Raw genomic sequence first — 27,156 nt, forward strand, 5'->3', positions numbered from 1 at the left:
AACCTAAATAAATAAAATAAATAAAAATAAGCTAAGTACGTATTGAATAAGGATATAAGATTGAGCGGTTTTTCCAGCCTTTCAGACCGGCATATGGTGGAAAGAAGATATTTTAAAGCCACAAATTTTTATGAATCTGCATCTTAACAAGGTCGTGGGTGTTCAGTTAATGATTATAAATTAAAGTTTTGGCAACCAAAGTTGGAGCCTGAATTGGTTAAATATGAAATGACCACCTATCCACTTTATTATTAGTATTTTTTGTCATCTGTAAATCTTTGCTAAGCAGAGTTTCACACACTAGTTTTGAGTAGTGGTTAAAAGTTTTTGCAATTTAAAACCTTAGAAAGGCGTGCCTCTGGTATGCCGGGAGTGTCCATAGTGATTGGTCTCGGTATCTTCTATCATCCGTTTCGATCTCCATGCTGGTTGTTGTGTGTGGTTGGCCTTTCTGACTTCCGGAGAATACCCAGCTCATCAGATTACATAGGCCATCTTTCATTGATTATCCAGTATCAGGCCTACTGTGCTCAGCATAGCCTGCATCCACATGTATAGTTATTTGGGTGCTTCTTCATCCCGTGATGAAGCATTGTCTCAGGTCTTTGCTCAACAACATCTCCCACTGGAAGTGTACAGCCTGCTAATCCTTTTCTTTTACGTATCTGGACAGTTAAACTCAGGTGTAGCACATATTCCCCCACCTACTGGTGGTGCAAAGCAAAAACAAAATCCCTGTTTCAAAAATCTATTCTAGTTCTTTCTACAAAAAGAAGAAAATTACTATCTGGGTGTCAAATTGATGTACAGATAGCATATTCTGCTGAACCATTAACACAGAAAACAGCAACTATGACGCAATACAACTGCATAAATTCAGACTGTACCATTAATGTGAGAATCAAAATAGCATCTGCAAATTACAATGTGACTAAGTATATCATAAAAATATTTCATCATGATAATCAGTTATTACATTTCAAAGAGATATAGATATACATATTGTTCTTTTCCAACTATGTGGTTTTGATTGCTTAAGCACAAGAACTGGAACAATTTACATTCCTTTCATGCAAGAAGGAGAGAAAAAAAGCTCTCCCTATTTTACAAAACCTTTTGCTAAAACAATAGCTGCACAATTAAAATAATGCAAACTTTAAATTAGGAGTTAGCACATACAAAAAAACTTACACATCTGCTTTGCTAGCAACCTAAACCAATAAAAGATGAAGCTAATTTCCTGGAAAGGAAAAAAAACTGCACAAAACAGAAACTTCAAACATTTCATTTTGGTCTAGTCCTATATTCTGCCGGTTTCACAAAAATCAAGGAAGAGTTCAGATTATCAGCTGAGGCCAGACATCCCACTGTTTAACTAGATATTGGGTGTGCCACCTATAGAAGGAATGAGGTCCGCCAACCCCAATTTAATCCCCAGGCCTGCTGGGAGGGGGAGCTAAATACGGAGTGTGAAATCTGGGGTCTGTAACAATTCTTGGCTGTATGTCCTTTTCTCTTACGTCGAAAGCACATACCACAAAACTTCCCTGACTGAGAAGCTGGTTCATGCTTCTGATTAAGTGCAGGACTACAGGTTTAGGTCCTGTCGTGGGTGATGCATACAGCGATTACATTTTCACACCCTCTCTTTCCTGGATCTTTTGCTCCCCTCTTCCCAGTGGTCTTGTATCACCTTCTTTTTCATTCTCAAGATCAGAGGAAGATTTGAGTTGACAGTGTTCCCAAAGAATTTCTAACTCTTCATCTTTATGAAGTAACTATTTATTTAAACAGGTAATTTCAGACTTAGCCTCATTCTGGGTACTAGCAATTTTTAGCTTCTCAATTAAATCAGTCTAATTCTGCTCATAGCGTTATCTGACTTCTGCCAACTGTAAGATAACTTCTCCTGCATTAATCTATTACAGTTTTTTTGTTTCAATTTATCTGTCAAAATATCGAGGCTTTGTGATCAAGCACTTATAATATCTAATAGCAGCCATATTAAGGCTGTACTCTGTCTGTTCTTATTTTTGGGCATTGTGGGATACTCAGAAATCTTATTTTCCACATCAACAAAAGAATTTGTCTGCTTAGACATTAGGACCCCATGGGTTCTTCCCACATGCAGCTTTAATCTCCAAAAGTTACTTTCCCTTTGTTTCTGCTTTTAATTCTACCTTACTGTTTTTTTGACTCTTAACAAATGATGCTTCTGTGACCACATGATGCTAAAGTTAAATACACACAATATTCTGTACTGAATTGATTTTCGTATGCTCTATTCTGTTTTCTGTAGATTACAAGAAAAATTCTTAACACAAACTATATGATCCCTCAGTAAACAAATCTGCCCTTCACCCTAAAAGATCAAGAAATACACAGGCACAAATTAAAGGATCATATAAACCATTCACCTGGAATCCAGCATCCTCGTTGCCAATTTTATTCTGGGTTCAGATCGTGCATACTGTTTTTTTTGCCCAGGAGCTCTGAACTTGGGGGGGGGGGGGGGGCAGCTAATTTCACTGAGGTCTACACTGGGAGCTACCTGAGGGGTTATTGCCTGCGTGCACACAGGACTGCCTCAGGGGCTTATCCAATATAAACACACACAATTACTGGGATTATATCTGGGGGCTTGAACTCAGGAGCTTATTCCCTACACAAATAGCCACACAAACTTTGATTCACTACATAATGGTTCCAGCTACTTAGGAAAGTAAGTTTATTTGAGCAATAGGAGGATAGAACAAAAAAAATCAGATCATACAGAAGTAACGGTAGGTAATAATTGCTATTATATGTAAGATATATATATATGTGTATATATATATATGTTTCCAAAGAATCAGCTTGTGCTATCACATCCAGAAGTGAGTGCTTTCTTTCTCTCTCTCACTGTTATTAGTCCTTATACACTAAATGCTTGGGAAAAGTAGTGATGTTCCCTCCCTATAAGAACATGCCATCAAGGGTCCATCAAGCCCAGCATCCTGTTTCCAAAAGTGACCAATCCAGGCTATAAGTACCTGGCAAGTACCCAAAATCTAAGTCTATCCCATGCTACTGATGCTAGTAATAGCAGTGGCTATTTTCTAAGTCAACTTGATTAATAGCAGGTAATGGACTTCTCCTCCAAGAACTTATCCAAACCTTTTTTAAACCCAGCTACACTAACTGCACTAACCACATCCCCTGGCAGCAAATTCTAGAGTTTAATTGTGCGTTGAGTGAAAAAGAACTTTCTCTGATTAGTTTTAAATGTGCTACATGCTAACTTCATGGAGTGACCCCTAGTCTTTCTATTATCCGAAAGAGTAAATAACTGATTCACATTAACCCGTTCTAGACCTCTCATGATTTTAAACACCTCTATCATATCCCCCCTCAGCTGTCTTTTCTCCAAGCTGAAAAGTCCTAACCTCTTTAGTCTTTCCTCATAGGAGAGCTATTCCATCCCCTTTATCATTTTGGTCGCCCTTCTCTGTACCTTCTCCATCGCAACTATATCTTTTTGAGATGCAGCAACCAGAATTGTACACAGTATTCAAGGTGCAGTCTTACCATGGAGCGATACAGAGGCATTATGACATTTTCCGTTTTATTCACCATTCCCTTCCTAATAATTCCTAACATTGTTTGCTTTTTTGACTGCCGCAGCACACTGAGCCGACCATTTCAATGTATTATCTACCATGATGCCTAGATCTCTTTCCTGGGTGGTAGCTTCTAAAATGGAACCTAACATCGTGTAACTATAGCATAGGTTATTTTTCCCTATATGCATCACCTTGCACTTATCCACATTAAATTTCATCTGCCATTTGGATGCCCAATTTTCGAGTCTCACAAGGTCCACCTGCAATTTATCACAATCCGCTTGTGATTTAATTACTCTGAATAATTTTGTATCATTTTCAAATTTGATTACCTCACTCGTCGTATTCCTTTCCAGAACATTTATAAATATATTGAAAAGCACGGGTCCCAGTACAAATCCCTGAGGCACTCTACTGCCCATCCCCCTCCACTGAGAAAATTGTCCATTTAATCCTACTCTGTTTCCTGTCTTTTAACCAGTTTGTAATCCACGAAAGGACATTGCCACCTATCCCATGATTTTTTACTTTTCCTAGAAGCCTCTCATGAGGAACTTTGTCAAATGCCTTCAGAAAAGTCAAATACACTACATCTACCAGTTCACCTTTATCTACATGTTTGTTAACCCCTTCAAAAAAATGAAGCAGATTTGTGAGGCAAGACTTGCCTTGGGTAAAGCCATGCTGACTTTGTTCCATTAATCCATGCCTTTCTATATGTTTTGTGATTTTGATCTTTAGAACACTTTCCACTATTTTTCCTGGCACTGAAGTCAGGCTAACTGGTCTGTAGTTTCCCGGATCGCCCCTGGAGCTCTTTTTAAATATTTGGGTTACATTAACTATCTTCCAGTCTTTAGGTACAATGGATGATTTAATGATAGGTTACAAATTTTTATTAATAGATCTGAAATTTCATTTTTTAGTTCCTTCAGAACCCTGGGGTGTACATCATCCAGTCCAGGTGATTTACTACTCTTCAGTTTGTCAATCAGGCCTACCACATCTTCTAGGTTTACCGTGATTTGGTTCAGTCCATCTTAATCATTACCCATGAAAACTTTCTGCGGAACGGGTATCTCCCCAACATCCTCTTCAGTAAACACCGAAGCAAAGAAATTGCTTAATCTTTCCGCGATGACCATATCTTCTCTAAGTGCCCCTTTAACCCTTCGATCTTATCAAGTTCAGGCACAGCTGTGTGGCCTTCATACTCTCTCTCAGGCTTTAGAATAAGTTATTTGCTTTTTTCTCATCATAGACCTACTAGAATAATTAAAATAAACAGCGCAAAACAGTAAATATGAGTTCACTCAGAAGTTGGCCTGTGGCTTTCAAACTAGAGTGTGTCTGGGTAAGAACTCTGAATCCATACAGCCTAACCTTTATGTACATTCTCAGCCAAAGTAACAAAAAATAACTCCAACACCCACTTGTTCTGGATTCATCTGACTGCCCTAAAGAAAAGGAAATTATCAGGTAAGTAGTAATTTCTCAATTTGCTAAAACCTATATTCCCTCTTTCATACATAACATCCCCCTTATTGTAAGCTTCACCCTCCCTTCTCCAAGGGACCAGAACCCCCATTTTCCTTCCTTTCTCTGAGGTGTGCCCAAAAGGTCTCCTCACGATCTAATAGTATAATAAGTATTGTTGTTTATAACATTTAACTTTAAGTGGCCAAGAAATCATTAAACAACAAAACACAATTGCCCTTGTAGTCTACTTGCTCCTATTGTCGATATGCTCTCATGAGCTTTGATTTGAGTGTCCATTTTAATATTCACGCCATTACTGGTCTGGGCCTCCCATCCTTATCATGAATCGGTTCCACACAGTGAACCCTTTCATAGTATATGCAATCTTCTGGCGCAGTGAGGCCTAGACCCTCAGGGAGTCATTTTTCAACAAAGGTATACAGCTCAGCTTCTTTCAGCATCTCAGGTAATCCCACAAATTTAATGTAACACCAATTTCTGTTTTCCTGATCCTCTATACGGTCTAATAAAGCAGCATTTTTCTCTTAGCTCTGAAATGTGCCTCTCTGCTTTCACCAACCTGTCATCTTGCAGGGAGATCGATACCTTGTTCCGCATGATCTAGCCTTCTTTCCCTCAAGCCTGCCTTTTATTTCGGCCATTGCTACTTGTATTTTTATCAGCCTCTCAAGTGGTGGTGAAACACTGCTCGATATTTGCTGCAGTACATCTTCCAAGATAGTTGTGAGAACATTCTCAGCATTTCCCGGCTCTGCCATTTTAGCTTCAGGGGCTTTCTTCTCACGACAGCACCCGGGTGTTTTTGCGCTCATGCAAGAGTCAGGAGAGCCTTAAAACTCGAAACAGCTCTATGACTGCTGCAGAGTGTTTGAATCACACCAGCCCAAAATTTTAGAGGCAATAAGGATTTTGACACAGTTTATGTGAAGAGACGTGTCTAAGCTCTTTCCCCAGGCGTCCGATCAGATGTGCACCTTAATCGGAAGTCCTGCCATCATATCTACATTTCTATAATATAGTGGTCAGGACACCACTTTCATGATTTGTCATTGATTGTACAATGATCAAGTGTGAATGATTACTATTAGTTCTACACAGCCTGCAAGACCGACTTGGCTGCAGTCAGTATGCTAGACAGATATATCTGATAACCCCTCCCATACAGGATCGTTTATCAAATAGCATTAAGGCATTAACACATGCGAAAACGCCTTTAACGCATGTGATAGCACCATAATGTATGGTGCGATGCAAATCAGAAAAAGAGGAGGAGTTAGGGGCAGGAGTGGGCTGGGTTCACCGTTTTGCGAAGTCTATTGCATAGCTTTATCACAGATTTTAGCTACACCTTTTTCAGTAGCATTATTTATTTATTTTATTTAACTTCTTTTACTATACCGACACTCAAGACCAGGTCTTATCGTACCGGTTTACATTAGAACAAGGGGAAAAATCAATTAACGTATAAGTGGAAAAGAGAAGTTACATTAAAACAGGGAGAGTAAAAACATGGATGTCGGAAGATAGGACAGAATTAAGTAATTGAACAATAAGTTAACAAAATTACAAACTATAAATTAACATAAAACAATAAATTAATAATACAAAAAACATGGATTATAATCAGCGGAAATATACATGGAAATATATATATATGGAATATATACAGCTGGAATATACATGTTATGTCAGATGGGAGGAGTGGCGGGGGTGAGGGAAAAGGGTGGGTTGAGGTTGCGAGTGGAAAAGGGAAAAAAGAGAAAAAAGTTTGGGAGTGCGGGGAGGGAGAAGGGTGGGTTGGAGGGTGAGAGAGAGTTGGTTAATATGGAATCCTTCAACGATAGGCTTGTGTGAACAGCCAGGTTTTAAGTTTTTTTCTGAAGGTTAAATGGCATTGTTCCTGGCGTAAGTCTTGAGGAAGCGAATTCCAATGTAGGGGACCTGCTGTTGAAAAAGCTCGCTTGTGGATGGAGTTGTGAACTGATGATTTGTTGGGAGGGGCCTTGAGCTTACTTTTGTAGGCAGTTCTTATTGGTCTTGAAGATGTAAGTAGTTCCAGAGGGAAGGTGAGTTGGAGAGAGGATTGTTGGTAGACCGATTTGTGGATGATAGTGAGAGCTTTGAACAGTATTCTATGTTGAATAGGAAGCCAATGTAAGATTTTTAGGATAGGTGTGATGTGGTCCTTGCGCCGTGTGTTTGTAAGGATCCTGGCTGCTGCGTTTTGCAGCATCTGTAGAGGTTTGGTCGAAGAGGCGGGGAGACCGAGTAGAAGAGCGTTGCAATAGTCAATCTTTGAAAACAGTATTGCTTGAAGCACAGAACGGAAATCCTGGAAGTGTAAGAGCGGTCTTAGATGCTTCAGGACCTGTAGCTTGAAGAAACATTCTTTAGTTGTAGCGTTAATGAATTTTTTGAAATTCATTCTGGAGTCAAGGGTGGCCCCAAGGTCTCTGACATGGCTTGCTAGTGGGGTTATTGTGTTATTAGTGAAGGGGTGGTTATCGCTAGGGGAGATAACCAGGAGTTCCGTTTTGGACGTATTTAGGACCAGGTTGAGATTCGTGAGAAGCTGGTTGATGGCATGTAGGCAGTCGTTCCAGAAATTTAGAGTTGAGGAGATGGGGTCCGAGATGGGGATTATGATTTGCACATCGTCTGCGTATATAAAATGGATGAGGTTGAGGCTATTGAGCAGCTGGCATAAAGGAAGTAGGTATATGTTAAACAGGGTAGGGGACAGAGAAGAGCCCTGTGGTACTCCTTGTTTTGATGGGACGGGGTGGGATTCTTTGTCGTTTATTTTAACTTTGTAGTGCCTGTTGTTCAGAAAGGATTTAAACCAGAGCAGTGCAGAGCCAGAGATGCCTATTTCCATTAGACGGCTGATGAGGATGTCGTGATTTACCGTGTCAAACGCCGCAGAAATATCGAGTAGGGCTAGGAGGTAAGATTGTCCCTTGTCAAGGCCCATCAGGATGGTGTCCGTTAAAGAAAGAAGGAGGGATTCTGTGTTTAGGCGTTTCCTGAAACCGAATTGAGAAGGGTATAAGATATTGTGGGAGTCCAAGTAGTCGGTGAGACGGAAGTTGACAAGTTTTTCCATTATTTTAGCTATAAAAGGTAGGTTTGCGATGGGGCGGAAATTTGCTGGGTTGGCTGGGTCCAGATTGGGTTTTTTTAGTAAGGGTTTCAGCGAAGCAATTTTTAAGGAGTCAGGGACAGATCCTTGATTGAGGGAACAATTTATGATGTCTGCCAGAGAGCATTAAGCTGTGTGATAGGTTGTGTTAAGGCTTTATCACATGTTGTGAGGTGTGCTGATTTTAGTAGTCCCGGAGCACCAGGAGGGAGGGAGGGAGAGAGAGAGAGAGAGAGAGAGAGAGAGAGAGAGAGAGAGAGGCCATAATTCCCTTATACTAGATAGGTATTTATATCTCTATGGGAGGCCCACCTGTAACTCGAGGTGAGGTTTAGGTTTTAGTGTAGTAGGGGTTAGGGGCCACTTTGACATTCAAAGTGAGACGTACGAACAGAACAGTGCTGTCTTGTGAAGATTTGATGACCTTCGGAGTGAGGAAATTCGCATAAATCTCATCTTTGAGTGATGTTCTCTCAACCTAGCTTGATGTTACCCAGGTAGAGAGTCCATCAAGCTAGGTTGAGAGAACATTGCACAAATCTCATCTTTGAGTGAATTTCCTCACTTCGAAGGTCATCAAATCTTCACAAGAGAGCACTGTTCTGTTCGTACATCTCACTTTGAATGTCAAAGTGGCCCCTAACCCCTACACTAATACCTAAACCTCAGCTAGAGTTACTAGGTGGGCCTCCCATAGAGATATAAATACCTATCTAGTATGAGGGCATTATGGCTACTCCCTCTCTTTCTTGCTCCCTCCCCCCCCTCCCAGTGGCCCTGATAGTAAACATGGTCCCACTATAACTTAGTGCTTCGCATAGGTATTAGTGCAAATTGTGATAAACTGCCTATTACCATAAAACTCGCCTCTTTTTCTATCTCATGCGATATTTAGTGCATTTTGATAAATCCAGGCCTTAATTTGTAAAGCTGGCTGACTGTGATCCCCCATCTTATTCCGCGAAAGTTAACCAAGTCTGTGACCCTGGTATAAGAATTTAATTATGAGACTAAAGATTTTTTTTTTTTTAATTTTTGTATCTATCTCTCTAGATGAAACCCCAGATGTATACATTGTGGAGCGCCTCTTCTCCAGCAGCTTGGTGGTGGTGGTCAGTCATACAAAGCCTCGACAGATGAATGTTTATCACTTTAAGAAAGGAACAGAAATCTGTAACTACAGCTATTCTAGTAACATCCTCTCTGTCCGGCTGAATCGGCAGGTAAAAATAAGAGGCTGGCTCTGATAATTCACAGATTCCCAGTTTTGCAGATGTTATTTACAACACTGTGCACTATGCCTAATGGGTGATATACATAAGGCTAATCACAAGCGGGCCAATCCAGTACCGAGCGGTAGGAAGAGCTGCATTAGTGCCTACGGCACCCGCGGTTACCGCCCGCACAGTGCAGCTCACCTACCGCTCGATCCTGAACCCTAATTATATGTAAATGTAAACCGCGTCCGAAAAGCCTTAGGCCCGCGCAACCCAGGATACTGGATAGAGCGCCTATACAGTATCCTGGGTGCGCGGGCCTAAGGCTTCACGCCATGCTGGTATCTGTCATGTCAAATGTCATTTGAAATGACAGATACCAGGAAGCAACGGCGAAGACAGCGCAGAAGCAACGGCGAAACGACTTTTCAGTTTCCCCCTCCTCTTGGAGCAGGGCGCGAAAAGCCGCCTTGCTCCGGGAGGAGGGGGGGCACTGACAGCGGGAAAGCAACGGCGAAGCAAAAAAAACCCAAAAGCAATTTTGTGTTTTTTTTTTTTTTCAAAAGCGACAATTTTTTTTTTTCCAAAAGCGACTTACTTTTGGGATCTGTCAAGATCTCAAAAGTAAGTCGTTTTTGGACGCCTGCCAACTTACTTTTCTGAAGCCATCATCAGGAACCCATGCGATCGTAGCTCCTCCCGACGAAGATGGCCGCCTGCACGGGGGAAGCGTGCAATTGGCCGCTGAAGACGTGACATCGTGACGTCACGTCTTCAGCGGCCAATTGCACGCTTTCCCGTGCAGGCGGCCATCTTCGTCTTCGTCGGGAGGAGCTACGATCGCATGGGTTCCTGATGATGGCTTCAGAATAGTAAGTTATGCCGGTGTCCAAAAGCGACTTACTTTTGGGATCTTGACAGATCCCAAAAGTAAGTCGCTTTTGGAAAAAAAAAAAAATTGTCACTTTTGAAAAAAAAAAAACCAAAATTGCTTTTGGTTTTTTTTTGCTTCGCCGTTGCTTCCCCGCTGTCAGTGCCCCCCCTCCTCCCGGAGCAAGGCTGCTTTTCGCGCCCTGCTCCGAGAGGAGGGGGGACACTGACAGCGGTGAAGCAAAAAAAAAAAACGAAAAGTCGCTTTGCCGTTGCAGTCTCCGTGGCAGCCCCAGTCCGGACATTGGAGGGGGGCTGCAACGTTTTTTTCGCTTTTTTTTTTTGGCTTCGGGAGCAGGGGAGAGGACTGGGGCTGCCACAGAGACCGGCACCCATGATCGCGGCCGGGGCAGGTGAGCGGGGGCTGGGGGAAAGCTTGCCATCTACCCTTACCCATGCCTCTACCGCCTGGGTCAGGGTAGGCGGTAAGTTTGCAGGTTAAACGCGCGACAAAACGGCAGGGAAAACTAGCGATAGTCGGGGCGCGGGTTACGGGATGCTAGGGAATAGCTAATTCGCTCGTTTGCATGCAATATGCATGCCGCGGGCGGAAGGGGTTGCCCGGGGAATTTAGGACGCGGTAGGAGTAGGTTAAAGGGGATTCGGGATCGCAGGAAGGGCTAATGCGGCTGAAAACGGAGTAAAAAGCGGCTTAGGAGCAGGGTAAAGGCGGCCGCACTTTACAGGATTGGCCTGAAGGTTAGAGACCTTTTCCAAAAGAGCTTACAATGCCTTGTATGGGGAGGTTTAGGGCTGTGCTCAGTCAATGAGTGGTGGTAGTGGGATTTGAACCTTGAGTAGCAAGTACCACAGCTGTCATTTAACTACTAGCCTAATCTGTTACAGAGTGCTGACGATGGGGGGGGTTAAAATTATTATTACTGGTGAGTTGTATTTTAGTGCAATTAGGACTATACTTTGGCAATGGGACACTTCTGAAGAAGGGGCTTATATGCTGGCTAAAGCTCATGTACATCCCATTTGTATAATTCTTGTGTCGATCCAATAAAAGGAATCACAGCCTGTAAAGGAAATTCACTCCCACACACACTCTGATTAGTCTTCTGGTTAGCCTGCCAGCGCATTTCATAGAGCCCTCCAATCCAGAGCTGGTGCTTTACTTGTTCTCTAGCACTGTTACCAGGGGCACTGTTTGTTCCTCTTAATTACTTGCATCACTTTCATTTTCAGAACTTCTGTGTAAAGTTTGACTTCCTAATTAGTTACTGTTTGAAAAACATGAAGCAAAATATTTACCATGTAGGGCTGAGATCATCTCGGCCGAGGTGGTACATTGCGGGAGGTCTGTAAACACTGCTAGTTTCACATGCCAGGCTGGCTAAAGACTGAAATGTAGCACTGGCGGGAACTTCTTTAAAGACGCAGAAAACACCAAGCAGCCATTGATCAGGCAGACTCCTACCAGAAGTAGCTGGTATTTTAACAGGAAGGCTTTGGCTGCAGCTGACTTGTGATCAGAGCTGTAGACAGGCAGTTTGGCCTCTGTGAAAACGCTCTCTCACCCTGTACACAGCATACATCATCAAGAGCTGGGGGACTGGTAATGTGGGTTTGTTTTTAAAACTTAACACTATTATTTATAACCTATAAGTAGACACAAGTGTGTCCCTGGCCCCAAAAATGTGGCCCGTAACCTCTACGCAACTGATTAGAATCTGTCTTGTTGAGCAGTAAGGACTGAAAAGGGAGTGTGCATCTTTAAGCCATGATGATATTACATAAATAAAATAAATCATGTATTTTTTGCTATTGTTATGATTTTTGATTATTTAAACTAATTTGGTTTTAGATCTCATTGACTGCAAAGAAAACTCCTTTCAGTAGCAGGCGCATTATGATGCACCACAAAATCTTGTCAAACGCTTAGAACCTTGACAGTGATGCTGCAATGCCATAATTGCATGACTCGCACAGCAGTAACCTAACTGCAGGGGCCTGTGGTTCCTATTACCTAACACCTTTTGCACAACAGTTCTTCTCCCAGGACAAGCAGGATGGTAGTCTTTACATATGGGTGACATCACTGGAGCCCTATCACAGAAAACGTTCTGTCAAAGTTTCTAGAAACTTTTGACTGGCACACTGAGCATGCCCAGCATGCCATGATCCCTCAAGCCACAGGGGTCTCCCTTCAGTCTCTTTTTTTTTTTTCCATGCTGCAGTTTGCCTCGTGGTTAGGAGCTCTGTGAGAATTCTCACACAAATTTCCTCACGGAAAAATCTTTAAAATTCCTTTAAAAAAATATTCCCTCATAGGGGTCTCCCATCGGTAAATATTTTTCTTCGATTCGGTGAGTAATAATCACTATTCCTGGTTGGTACCGTCTCACTGTTTTTTCGGTATCTGCAAACCGTCAACAGTTTTTGGCCTCAACCTTTGCCATTATGGTAATAGGTTTTAGAAAATGTCTGGAGTGCCCCCAAACCATGTCGATAACCGACCCACATGATGTTTGTGTGCTGTGCCTCGGTTTGGCACACGACATCTCTACTTCCCCAAAATGTGCCGAGATGACTCCGAAAGGTAGGCGGGCTCGCCTAGATAAAATGGAAACCCTCTTTTAAAATACAACTAGTTCCATCGACGTCCACGCAATCATCGCCGGCAGGGCCCACTTTCTAAACATATTTCACTGTTTAGTTTTTCACTGGATTTCTCAGTTTGCTACTAGTCCAATATCTCATAAGCTGTATGCATTTCCTTCACAGCTAGTAGTCTTTCTAACCCAGATTCATTATTTTTAATGAAAGGGATAAGCACTTACTCCACTTCTAATGATATTGTCAGGCCCAGTTACATTTCCAGAACGAGGTGTTTTTATGTAGTCTAAAACAGTAAACCCTCCCTCCAACCAATGTTCTCTGTTAGCTGTGTGCACAGTCCACAAAAAATTAGAGGGAACGTGACCTCCAACGCTTTTTCCGTTCAGCCACCACTTTGCAAATATCATATCTAGGAATTTTTGAGTGGTGGTCACTCCACAATTCGGTATGGATTGAAGAGAAGGGGTGTGTGCATCAAATTTCTCTCAGTACCCTCTTCCACCCACTCTCACACATTTATTTATTTTATTTTTTATTTATTTATTTATTGGTATTATATACCATCATTTGGGGGAACTATCCCTCATCCCTAGGCATAAGCACACAGATTGTGCATAGAATTTCATTCTGCAGAGAACAGGCCTCTGCTTCCTGCTTCAGCCCCTCTCCTAACCAGGCAGCCTATAGGGGAGGGGAAGAGCTAGGTGAAACAGAGGCTGGAGTAGGAGGAGCAGAAAAGAAAAGAGCCATTCCTCTACATCCAGTCAGGCCTATCCATTACACATGGGTTATGCATGCCTAAAGGCAGATGGAGACAGAGATCAACAGGCTTGCTTATGTCACTTCTTATATGCCTCTGTGCCGACACCAGCTTGCTGGTATTCTCTGTCTTTAGCAGATGGTGGACATGCTTTCTTAACAGTGTTTCTCTGCGCTTGCTCACTTTGAAGATGGTGTTTCTGATCACAGTGGTCGGCACGCAGAGTATCAGAGTTGCAGGCTCTTTCTTATAGTCTTTTCTAACAAACAATCAGGATAGGGTACAGCTTTGCATGGTTCCCTCCTTTCTTCCAAAGGTAGTTTCCAGTTTTCTCCTGAATCAGTCTGTGTTCTTACCGTCATTTGATAAGCAGAGGGATGCAAAGGAATATGGGACTCTGCATCCTCTGGATGTGCGGTGGCATCTTCTGAGCTATCTCAAGGTTACTAATGAATTTTGAAGATCTGATCATTGCTTTGTGATGTACGAAAGAGTGAAGCAGCTTCTAGGGCGACTGTGGTGCGCTGAATTAAAGAAGTGATCACAGTGGCATACATAGAAGCTGGCTCATTCCATGAGGGCGCGGGCTTTTTTGTGGGTGGAACTCCAGCTGGTGTCTTCCATTAGAGATTTGTAGAACGGCGACCTGGTCATCCCTGCATACCTTACCCCGACCCACCATCTGAATGTCCAAGTTAGGGATGAGGCCCCCTTTACTTTGGCAGTGTTGTGAAGGGGATCAAGCAGCTTCCTGCCTACAGAGGGAGTAGCTTTGGTACATCCCATTCGTAATGGACTGGCTTGACCGGATGTAGAGGAAGGTGAAACTGTTACTTACCTGATATTTTCCTTTCCTCTAGAACAGTGCTGCTAGGTTTCTTACCTGAATCAGTTCCAGGACCCTGATTTAGCAGGGCTAGACAGGGGAGGAAATTGGCAAAATTACGAGCAATTCGGCGTCTTGTGGGCGAGAATGGGTTTTACCTTTTTACCCTGTTCTTGCTATCATCTACTTCCCTCTGGTTCCTTCGATCTCTTGGTCTTCTGGAAATTAAAAAAAAAAAAAAGATATGATTTCATATGGTTTTTGTTTTTAAAGTTGTCCACACTTAGCTTTTGCAAATAATACTGGCAGATGGTGTCAGCACAGATACATATACGTAGTGACATCAGTGAGCCTGATGATCTCAGTCTTCATCTGCTAGTAGGTGTGCATAACCCTTGCATAATGGATTGGCTTGACTGTTCTAGAGGAAAGGAAATTATCAGGTAAGTAGTAATTTCACCTTCTGCTCCCTAAACCAGCCCTTCATTTCCTGTTTTGCAGGGAACAGGAAATTGAGAGAGAAATTTGGAGTGGATAGAGCAGAACAAACCACAGCCCCTCCTTCCTGTTGGCTTTAGCCCCTCTGGGCTGCAGAAGCAGCAGTGTCACAGCACCTTTCTGGCAATGGTGCCTATGGCCTAAGCCATATTGGCTGCAGGGTAGCTGATTCTAATTGCGATTGATGTAGGGTGGGGTCAACTGATACTTATGAACATGGAAAAATATTTTAGGATTCTCTTCAGAAAATTTGACTGGAGAGGTTTCCTTTGGTAGCAAAAATAAATTTTTAAAGTGACTATGCAACAGATGCAAAATCTTAATTTTCTGAATGGACCCTATAGGCTTCCTCGCAATATAATGTATATCCAGTGTCTTCCTTGGTAGTCTCCAGACTTTTCTCTGTCTTCTGTTCTGCAAATATGTGTAGAATTGTGTACATTGTTTCTGCTTGCTTATAGTATCTCTGCTCTTCCAGAGGCTGATTGTTTGTTTGGAGGAATCTATTTATATCCATAACATTAAAGACATGAAACTCCTAAAAAATCTCCTTGATACCCCTCGGAATTTGGCAGGTAAGTGAGAAAGATCCAGCAGAAATAAAACAGCTAGTTCTACTCCTTTTTTGAGCTATTCCCTAGTTCATTCAGTGGCAGAACTTTCAACTTTAAAGTTAGGTTTTGATGTACACAGCATAGTTACTACTTGTAACTAGTTGTTGAACTGAAGGTTTATTGAAACAGTTCAGTCTGTTTGCCACTGATGATTTTCTCTAAGTATTTTTATTTTATTTGTTTGTTATAGGGTGGGGAGTTTTTTTGTTTTGTTTTTTGGAGCATTTGGGTACTTTTGCTGATTTTGCAGTTTTGTAATCTGTTTCCCATGGAATTTTGATATTTGATCTGACTTTAGTTTGTTCCCCTGGGCGATTTAGCTTTATAAACATGCTTTCTTTATATGATTTACTATTAGGTTCATTTTTCAAAGAGTTTAGGCTCTTAAATTGGCCTTTTGAAAATTTACTAGGGCTAAATTTAGGAACCTAAAATTGTGTCGCTATGGGGTGGAGTTAGGACAGGGAAAACAAGTTATGGGCTTAGCATAGAATTTCAGCAATAGGCACCTAATTTGGGCTTCTCAATCCAGGCAAATGAATTGCGGACTTAAATTTAGAAGAATTTTCAGTTGAAAATGGGTTCCTAATTTAAATACCTAAATTTAGGAGTTTAGTTTTTGCTATCAGCCTCTGTTTATTTAGTAATAAATTGTATTTTTTTCTACATCTAGCTAACTCATTTACAGATCTTTTTCATTTTTTTAACATTAAAATCCAAAATCATTTGGAAATTAACTATTTTATTAGTTACGGTGTACTTCTGTGTGTTTATATTTGATTTCTCTCCAGAATAATGGGAAAATAAGAACTTGCTAAGATGTTGATAAAGATCTGTGTAGGTGTCTGAGAAAGTTTGGGCTCGGATCAGGCTTGTTGGAAATGAAGATGATTCTGCATTCCCTAGGCACTGCTCTGATATTCCTCTCATTTTGATAGGGTTATGCGCACTTTCTATCAACCATTCAAACTCCTACATGGCATACCCTGGCAGCTGTGACATTGGGGAAATTGTCATATACGATGGAAACAGTTTGGTAAGTCATCAAGTTTCAGAACAGTGCCATTAATGTACTGAGGAAAGTGAGAGACATCTGAAACAGAATTGCCCAGTAGTTGCCTTTCAGCATAATTGGCTATGTGCCAGGAAGCTGGCACCAAGAATGACGAGAATGGTAGAAATGCCATGTCCAAGAAAATCTTACAGTGTTTCTGTATGAATGTTGATGATGATTTCTTATGTCTCTCTACTGTGCGTTTTGGACATGCTAAAATAACCCCTGATGCAATGCGTTGATTAGCGCATCCAAAATGCACATCGCTAACGACGCTCATCAATGTAAATTCCATGTAGATGAGGATATTGGCTATTACCTCACAATGCCAAAAATTGCATGCGACCATTGCACCTATTTTAATGCGGCAAATTTAATGCCTGCCCAGGTGCTGGCGTTTAAAGCATGCTGCTGCACTCAAGGGCTCACTGAAAAAAACAAAAAATCCTGCTTTCTGTGGTTCCTCATAGGGGGATCCACAAAAAGCAGCATCCACAAGATCTGGCCCAATTGGAACCCCTACCAGCAGTAAGTGAAGGAGTGAATAAATTAATATCAGGTGTCGGGCACTTGATATTAATTTATTCACTCTACTTACTGCTGATTGACTCATTCACTGTCACATGTCAGTGAAGGGACCAATCCTCTTTCAGAAGGCTGTCCTGAAAGGGGCCTGGTCCTTTCACTGTCAAGTGTCAGTGAAAAGGACCAATCAGGAACAGCCCTGCAGGGAGTGGGGAGGAAGCTCTAGCCAGGCTGTTTGTGGGCGCTACAGCCACGACTTGTGGGTCCTGATGCAGAGCACTAGGGACTCACAAATTACCCATTGTGTGTCCCTTTTAGCATGGCAACTCATTTGCCTATTGCATCGAGCACCCAGGAGAGGTGGATGTGCGTGCATTCAAAAAACCTGCACCCAGTTTGGACGCACATTTCTTGTGTGATAATATTGCATTGACCTTTCTCCCAGGACAAGCAGGATGGTAGTCCTCACAGATGGGTGACATCATCAGATGGAGCCCATTATGGAATACTTTTGTCGAAGTTTCTAGAACTTTGACTGGCACACTGAGCATGCCCAGCATGACACTAACCCTGTAGTTACACGGGGTCCCCCTTCAGTCTCCTTTGTTCCGTGGTGCCTGTTGCCTTGTGGTTTGTGGAGCTATGTTTCAAAAATTTTTCTTAACGGAAGCATTCGACAGTTTTTCTTCAATTTTTTTTTCCCCGCCTTTGGGTCGTGCATCGCAAATTGATTCCTCCGGCGTTTGGTAGGTTTTTTTTTTTTTTTCCACGCTCTTGCGGTCTGTTCCCGAGCGTCTATCCCACTGACCACATGCCGCTCATTTTTTCAATAGCGACCGGTTTTAGGAAGTGCCCTGAGTGTCCGCGGACTATGTCCATCACGGACCCGCATGACGTCTGTGTCTTGTGTTTCGGGCCTTACCACGATGTCCGGTGTCCCAGCTGTGCTCAGATGACCCCCCCCAAAGGTTGGTGCACCTGCCTGGACAAGATGGAACACTTGTTTGGTTCCAAGCAGTCGGCTCCATCGACTCTGGTACTGGGTACGTCAAGTCGCGGGGATTGATCTGTCTTGGGTCCTTCCCCTTTGGTGACGCGCCAGGATGATCATGGGGCAGGAGATCGCCCCTCACTAGCATTGGGATATTCGAAGGCTTCTGGATCGTCATCCTCTGTGCCGGAGAAGGACCAGGCCAAGCACTGTGGGAAGCATCGACAACGGCACCGATGATAATCTCCATCCAGTGCTGGCTCTGACACCAGAGCAGCATCGTCCTCTGCGAAACTCCCTCCGAAGAGGCCCTGAGGCCTCCTCCAAACCCGGGAGCCCAGGGTGTTCCCCATTGATATTGGTGCCAGGCGCCGAGCCTCCAGTGATGCCCAGCCTGCCTCCTACTTCAGGGTCGGTCTTGTTCGCACCCGCATTCAGAGAGGAGTTGGACCGCGTGGTTCAACAGGCAGTGGCTAAATGCCCTTCGGGGTCTCCAGCAGACACTGACGCCGGTCCCCATACTGGCATCGGAACCGGCTCCTTCCATGTTGGCGCCTCTGCTGGAAAGGCTGGACGTACTTCTCAGCCCTGTCCACCACTGGTGCCTCCCCCGTCTCGATCTCAATTCTGGGCTCCTTGGAGGAGGAAGATGCGGCTCCTTGCCAATCTCAATGGATGGTACCGCCGATGCCGGTTCCCGTTCCTGGGCGTTCAGGCCTCCGGGTGCCCTTGATGCCAGTGCCGCCTCACCGGCCGTCGATGCCCATATTCTGGGTTTTGACCTCCTTCCATGACCCAGACAGTTTAGTGGTGAGGAGGAGACCCCTTTTGACCTAAGGGAGGATGCCTCCTCTGAGCATTCCTCGGAGGCCTCAGAGGACCTTCTGTTGGAGCTTTCTCCGCCAGATGAGAGATGACACTAGTCTCCCGAGGCAGAAACCATTCCCTTCCAGCTCTTAACTGAAGAAGATGCCCGCCATAAGATGTTGGAGGTCCTCCAATTTGTGGGTGTCCCTGTACATGAGGTCCTTTTAGACCTCCTCTACCGGCTTTGGGAACATCCTGGTTCCGTGGCTCCAGTCAACAGAAAAACGGATGTCACTTATCTAATGCAACAGGCCCTAGGCTTTCAGAAAAGCCAGTTACATCACCAGTCAGTGGTAGAATCAGCCAAGAGGACCTGCCCTCACTCCTCTGCCCCTCTGCGGAAGGACCACAGAGCCTTAGATGCTCTAGGTCAGAGAGTTTCCAAGGATCCATGCTTATTGCTAGGAGAGCAGCATACCAGTTGTACATGAACCAGTACAACTGGAACCTCTGGAAATAAGTCCAGGAGTTTGCAAGGGCCTACTACAGCAGTTCCAGGAGGGCCTAGAACCCATCCTCCAAAAAGGATTGGAAGCTGGGAAACAAGAAGCGAGGGTGGCCTATGACGTATGTCTTTGAGACAACATCAAGGGTCTCAGCAGCAGGCATTAGTGCCAGGCGCTGTGCCTGGCTGAAAGCCTTCAACCTTTGCCTGGAGGTTCAAGACAAACTAGCCGACCTCCCCTGTACAGGAGAAAACCTGTTCAGTGACAAAATCTGGGACACAGTGGCCCAACTCAGGGATCACCATGAGACCCTACATAAGTTGTCTACTACCACCTCTGACCACTCTTCAGCGACCCGCAGGGCGCCATATAGGGATTCCAGAAAGCAGTTTTACAGGCAAAGGAGATACTATACTCCAGCCTCCCATGCTCGTCCAGCTCGGGTTAACCAAAGAGGCCACCCTCGCCATCCATGAGCGCTGAGGGCTCAGCCAGCCCCTCAGCCTAGCCCTGTAGCTGGCTTTTGACTGGCCCAGAGAGAGCAGCAGCATAACTCCGGTGCCTGCACCGTCCGATCACCGGTGGGAGGCCGACTGGTTCCCAATCACCACTGACTGATGGGTGTTGTCCATTGTAGCACGGGGTTACTGCCTGAACCTTCTCAATGTTCCCCTAGACTCCGCGTGGAGTCTCATGGAACACACAACAACCCTTGAACTAGAACTCTTGGCCCTGCTACAGTCCAGAGCCATGGAATCGGTTCCCCAGGCTCAGCACGGCCGGGGTTTCTACTCCTGGTATTTTCTTATTCCAAAGAAAACAGGCGGCCTCCATCCCATCCTCAACCTCCGGGCCTTATACAAATTCCTCCGGAGAGAGTGATTCAAAATGGTATCCCTGGGTATATTACTATCACTTCTGTACCAAGGGGACTGGCTCTGCTCTCTCGACCTACAGGTCGCCTACACACACATTGCCATCTTTCCGCCTCATCGGAAATATCTGTGCTTTGTTTTAGGCCAGCGGCACTACCAGTGCAGGGTTCTCCCCTTTGGGCTAGCCTCCGCACCCCAGGTCTTCACGAAGTGCCTGGCAGTGGTGGGAGCACATCTGCGCCGCAGTGGGGTGTATGTGTTCCCATATCTGGATGATTGGCTCATTAAGAGTTCTTCAAGCGAAGGAGCTCTTCAATCCCTGTACAGGATGATGAGACTCCTCCAATCACTGGGATTCCTCGTAAACTACCTGAAATCTCAGCTTCATCGGGGCAGATCTGGACACCTTGATAGCCAAGGCGTTTCTTCCCAGCGAACGCATAACCACCCTAGCTGGGCTAGCCAGGTCCATCCGTCACAGACAGACGCCTCTTCCCACCTACTCCTGAAGCTGCTGGGTCACATGGCTTCATCAGTACATGTCACCCCAATGACCCACCTGGCCTTGAGGGTCACACAGTGGACTCTGCTGTCTGTGGCACCAAGCCTCTCAGGAACTCGCAGCACTGGTCCGGATAACCAAACCACTCCAACTCTCCCTCACCTAGTGGGCGCAGGAATCCAACCTGAGCAAAGGATTTACTTTTCAGCTCCCGACGGCTCAGGTAATCTTGACCACCGATGCCTCCAACCTAGGCTGGGGGGGGCCCATGTCAACGGCCTCCACACGCAAGGGGTGTGTTCGAAAGCCAAGGCGAACTGCCAGATAAACTTCCTGGAACTCCAGGCGATGCTGTATGCACTCTACGCATTCCAGGACTGCCTGTCCAACAGGGTCGTCTTGACAAGCAAGTGACCATGTGGTATGTGAAGAAACAGGAGGGCACAGGCTCTTATCTTCTCTGCCAAGAGGCAGCACAAATTTGGGCCTGGGCCCTGTCACGCTTCTGCGTGCCATCTACCTGGCAGGGACAGAGAATGCGTGGCAGACCGCCTCAGTCAGACATTCTATCCCCACGAGTAGTCCCTGAACCCCTATGTAATGGACAGGATCTTTTGCCAGTGGGGTCAACTGGACGCGGATCTCTTTGCGTCCTCGCAGAACCACAAGGTGGACCACTTCTGCTCCCTGCACAAGGAGGGAAAGGGACCAGCTGTGGATGCCTTCGCCAACTCCTGGAGTGCAGGTCTCCTGTATGCGCATACCCTCTAATTCCACTCATAGCCAAGACACTCTCTTGAAGCTACAACAGGACCAATGCTTTATGATCCTCATAGCCCCGCATTGGCCGCGACAGGTCTGGTTTCCAATCCTCCGCGACCTGTGAGTCCAGAAGCCCATCTGCCTGGGCATCTCACCTGACCTCCTCACACAGGATCAGAGCAGGCTACGCCACCTGAACCTCCAGTCGTTGGCCCTCACGGCCTGGATTTTGAAAGGCTAGTGCTGCAGTCCCTCAACCTTTCGGACAATGTCTCACAAGACCTGGTAGCTTCACATAAGCCTTCCACAAGGATGTCCTACCAAGTGACGTGGAAGAGGTTTTCCTCCTGGTGTGTGGATCAGGGTCTTGACTCCTTCACTTGCCCAATGCCTAGGCTTTTGGACTACCTCTGGTGCCTCTCGAAGTCTGGGCTACAGACTACCTCAATCCGGGTACATCTGAGTGCTATCAGTGCCTACCATCGAGGAGTGGGTGACACTCCGATCTCTATGTAGCCCTTAGTGGGGCGCTTCATGAGAGGCTTACTTCAACTAAAGCCTCCATTACATCCTCCTGTTGTGGCCTGGGACCTCAACATAGTGCTGGCATGGTTCATGCGGCCTCCGTTTGAGCCCCTGCGTTCCTGCGACTTGAAACATCTCACCTGGAAGGTCATCTTCCTAGTGGCAGTTACTTCTGCTCGCAGAGTCAGTGAGCTGCAGGCCTTAGTGACCTATCCGCCTTACACGAGGTTCTTCCACGACAGGGTGGTGCTGCATACTCACCCTAAGTTCCTGCCTAAGGTGGTGATTGGCTTTCACCTAAATCAGCCCAATGTGTTGCCCACCTTTTTCCCGAGGCCACGCACTCATCCAGATGAGCGGGCTCTGCACACATTGGACTCCAAGAGTGTGCTTGCTTTTTATTTAGAACTTATCGCAGTCCACAGGCGGTCCACCCAACTCTGTCTCCTTTGACAAAAATAGACTTGGAGTTGCGGTGGGCAAAGAGACCCTGTCTTATTGGTTGTTGCACTGTATTGCTTTATCAGCAAGCGGGCCTTGCGCTTGGGGGGCCAAGTGAAAGCGCACTCAGTAAGGGCCATGGCAATGTCAGTAGCACACTTCCAGGCAGTCCCTATTGCTGAGATTTGTAAGGCTGCGACATGGAGTTCCCTCAACACTTTCACAGCCCATTACTGTCTGGACAAGGATGGACAGCGGGACAGTGTCTTTGGCCAGTCTGTCCTCTGCAACCTATTCCCAGTGTAAGAACTCAACTCTCCCTACCTGGGCCCAGTATGTGGTTCAGTGTGCCCTGTTGTTGCCAACAGCACTCCTGTTGTACTTGTTGCACGTTATTGGGTGTCTTTTGGCCCAGTGTATTCCGGGAGCAGCCTGGAGCTTGCTATTCACCCATCTGTGAGGACCACCATCCTGCTTGTCCTGGGAGAAAGCAGAGTTGCTTACCTGTAACAGGTGTTCTTCCAGGACAGCAGGATGTTAGTCCTCAGGAAACCCGCCCACCACCCCATGGAGTTGGGTTCGCCTACTTTTTGTTTTATTTTTTCGCTCATGTTCTGCTTTGACACGAGACTAAAGGGGGACCCCATGTGGCTACAGGGTCCATGGCATGCCAGGCATGCTCAGTGTGCCAGTCAAAGTTCTAGAAACTTTGACGAAAGTATTCCGTGGCTGGCTCCATTTGATGTCACCCATCTGTGTGGACTAACATCCTGCTGTCCTGGGAGAACACCTGTTACAGGTAAGAAACTCTGCTGTCTGTGTGTAAGAAAATGGGCCAGTTGTACAATCTAATCCATTGTGAGATGGCCTGGCTAACAGGAGATATTCAGTGCAACTTGCAACCAAAGAAGTGCTTTTTAAAACAGAAATGTAAACGTTCTGTTTCTTTCTTTCTTTTTTTTTTTTTGTTTCTTCTTTTAAAATTACATTTCTAATAGTAGACCCTTTTTTGTTAATGGTTCTACCTAAGAAGTTCTTTTTTGTCTTTGGGAATAAATAAGTTTACTTTTATCAAATAGCTGGGTTTATTACATTATTACCACACATCAGGCCGTGTATAATATATTAATGAAGGATTTGAGGAAGTGCTTGCTCTCTGAGGACAAAGCAGGATGGTAGTCCTCACGCATGGGTGTCATTAGATGGAGCCCCGATGCGGAAAACTAATGTCAAAGCTTCTAGAACTTTGACTAGGCACACTGAGTATGCCCAGCATATACCCTATACCAGCGATTCTCAACCAGGTGTGTCACAGCTTCTGGTGTCCCACTGCCCCGGTTGTACTTCCCTTCTCCCTTTTTCCAGCCCCTGTGGGCCAATGGGAAGCCTCCTTTCTTCCTGCCCCCACTGCCCAGTGGGAAGCTTCTTTCATTCTTCCTTCCCCCGCGCAGGCCAGTCGGAAGCCTTCTCCCTTCTCCCTGCCAGTGGGAGTAGGAAGAAGAGAGGAAGCCTCTGATTGGCCCGGTGAGGCAGGAAGAAGGGGCATTGAATAGCCCGGGGGTGGGGTGGGAGGAATGGCAATATCGAACCTCAACGAAGCAAGGCTGCCATGGGAGCTCTTCCCCGTGGCGGCAAAGAGGAAATCTGACCCCGACCAAGCAAGGCCATCACGGGATCCCATCCCTGTGGTGGCGAAAAAGAAGGCCCGCCAGAGTAAAGCTGAGGTGGAACTGGAGCCCATCCCTGCAGCGAAGGAAGAAGAGGTTTGGTGGTGAGAGCTTGTGGATGTGAATGGGTGCCTGGGTGAGAGCTTGTGGGTGTCTGGGTGAGAGCTGGTGTGAATGGGTGCAAGAGCATTTGTGTGTGATTGAGAGCTTGTATATAAGAGAGCACATGTGTGTGTGAGAGAGACCGAGACTGGTTGTGAGGTCTAATTAGGGGTGTGTGTGTGTGTGTGTGTGTGTGTGTGTGTGAGATTGACTGGTTGTGGGCACTAAGGAAGAGGACTGTGAGGACAGAGCTTCAGCAGCCCTTGCTGCTTCTGGTGAGTGCTATTGGCCTGGAAGGGAAAAGAGTAGGAGAGTTGCTGGAGAGAGTAAGTAAAGGTGGCTATTAAAGTTAATTTTTCTTGATTGACTGCCATTTTAATTTCCTTTCATGGTGCTGGTTCCTGGGACAGCGTCTGTGCCCGGTAGGGCACTGAGGCCTTCCCCTAGCGATACGGTGATCATTGCCAGTTCCTCCTCCAAGGAAGCTCCACTGAGGCCGGCGGAGACGCTGAGGCCTGTAGGCACCTCTGGATGAAGGCCGAGCACTTAAGGCCCCATCCCTTGTGGCATACAGTGAGGATGAGAGTCCCTATGAACCCTGAGGGAATGATCCGGTGGATTCCTCCTTCAAGGACTCTTATGGTCTCCCGTCAGACCCTTCTCCTCCAGATGAATGAAGGAAGTCCCCGCCTGAGGACTTGACCTTTGCAGGACTTGTAAGGGTGATAGCGGAAATCATCCCATTTCAACTTTTGACAGAGGAGGATGCCAGGCACAAAATGCTCGCAATCCTCTAATTTGTGGAGTCTCATAAGGAGATTGTGGTGGTCCCGGTTCACGAGATCCTTAAGGAGCTGCTGCTAAGGATATGGGAACATCCCTCACAGTGCCTCCTGTTCAGAAGGCTGCCAGATTCAATAAGTGTCAGCTACCTCACCAGTTAGTGGTCGAATCTGCTCTCAAGAGGGCAAAGTGCTCTCGGACCCATTCCTCTGCACCCCCAGGCAAGAAGCAAAGAGCGATGGATGCTCTTGGGAGGAAGGTGTTCTAATGTGCCATGCTTATTGCCCGTATCGTTGCTTACATGAGTCAGTACTCGTGGAACATCTGGAAGCAAGTGCAGGAGGTAGCTGAGCAGCTGCTTCAGCAGCAGCAAGACATCCTCATGTCGCTGGTGCACAAGGGTCTGAAGTGTGGAAAACACAAGGTCCGTGCGACCTACAATATTTTTGAAATGGCATGGAGAGCCTCTGCCGTGGGAATCAGAACCCACAGAATGGCACGGCTACAGGCCTTGGATCTCCAACAGGAGGTACAGGAATGACTTGCTGATGTGCCGTGTATTGGAGAGAATCTCTTTGGAGATAGGGTGAGGGATGCTGTGGCCTAACTTTGGGACTACCTTGAGACCCTCCAACAACTCTCTGCCAGTACTCTGGATCCATCCTCATCCAGGAGGCCATTGAGACCGGGGCCTAGAAAGTCTTTCTTTCACCAGAGGAAGTACTATCATCTGCCTCCTTGCTTCCATCAACATAATCAGGGCTCCCGTAGCAGTCCCAGGTAGCAGAGAGTCCCCTAACCCCAGTCAGCTCCTCAGTCAATTCCAGGGACAAGGTTTTGACTGGGCCATATGGAGTGTGAACCAGTTGCCCGTACCTAGGACGATGAACTTTCTGGTTGGGGGCAGGCTGCGGTTCTTTGCTAACCAGTGGGTTCTGTTCATTGTCCCCCAAGGGTTCCAATTGAATCTACTGGGTGTCCCGCCAAATGGCCCTCCATGCCCACATTGGGGGCCGGCAGCACATCAGGAGGTACTGTAAGCCGAGCTCTCCTCCCTCTTAATGGCCAGAGCGGTCGAGCCCGTACCACCAGGGCAAAGAGGGCGAAGATTCTACTCCAGTTACTTCCTGATTCCAAAGAGAACAGGAGGACTCATTCCCATACTAGACCCAAGGGCCTTGAACAAGTTTCTAAAAAGAGAAAAATTCAAGATGGTTTCCCTGGGCACCTTGAATCCCCCTTTTGCAAAAAGGGGACTGGCTATGCTCCATTCGACAAAGTCCTGCATGAGAGGTTTCTAAGAAAACTAAAAAATCATGGGATAGGAGACTATGTCCTTTTGTGGATTGCAAGCTGATTAAAAGACAGGAAACAGAGAGTAGGATTAAATGGTCAGTTTTCACAGTGGAAAAAGGTAAACAGTGGCGTGCCTCAGGGATCTGTTCTTGGACCAATCCATTTTAATATATTCATAAATGATTTGGAAAGGGGTACGACAAGTGAGGTGATCAAATTTGCAGATGACAAAATTTATGCAGAGTAGTTAAATCTCAAGCGGATTGTGATGAATTGCAAGAGGAACTTGTGAGACTGGAAGGCTGTGCTTCCAAATGGCAGATGAAATTTAAAGTGGACAAGTGCAAAGTGATGCATATAGGGCAAAATAACCCTTGTTGTAGTTACACAATGTTAGGTTGTATCTTAGGAGTTCCCACCTAGGGAAGAGATCTAGTTGTCATAGTAGATAGTACATTGAAATTGTCGGCCCAGTGTGCTGGGCGATGAAAAAAGCAAACAGAATGTTAGGAATTATTAGGAAGGGAATGGCAAATAAAACTGAGGATGTTATGCCTCTGTATCGCTGCATGGTGAAACCGCAACTTGAATACTGTGGACAGTTCTGGTCACTGCATCTCAAAAAGGATATAGCTGCACTGGAGAAAGTGCAGAGAAGGGAGACCA

At 45.4% G+C, this 27,156-nt stretch overlaps 1 protein-coding gene across 1 annotated transcript in view; it reads left to right on the top strand.

The window, feature by feature from the left end:
- Window positions 1-27,156, top strand: part of WIPI1 (WD repeat domain, phosphoinositide interacting 1) — a 113,825-nt gene that overhangs the window by 28,301 nt on the left and 58,368 nt on the right. The window contains 3 exon segments of the mRNA XM_029599299.1: window positions 9,298-9,467; window positions 15,519-15,615; window positions 16,593-16,690. Coding sequence (XP_029455159.1) covers window positions 9,298-9,467; window positions 15,519-15,615; window positions 16,593-16,690 — 365 coding nt within the window.

This window comes from Rhinatrema bivittatum, chromosome 4 (assembly GCF_901001135.1).
Source record: "Rhinatrema bivittatum chromosome 4, aRhiBiv1.1, whole genome shotgun sequence".
NCBI classification, from domain to species: Eukaryota; Metazoa; Chordata; class Amphibia; order Gymnophiona; family Rhinatrematidae; genus Rhinatrema; species Rhinatrema bivittatum.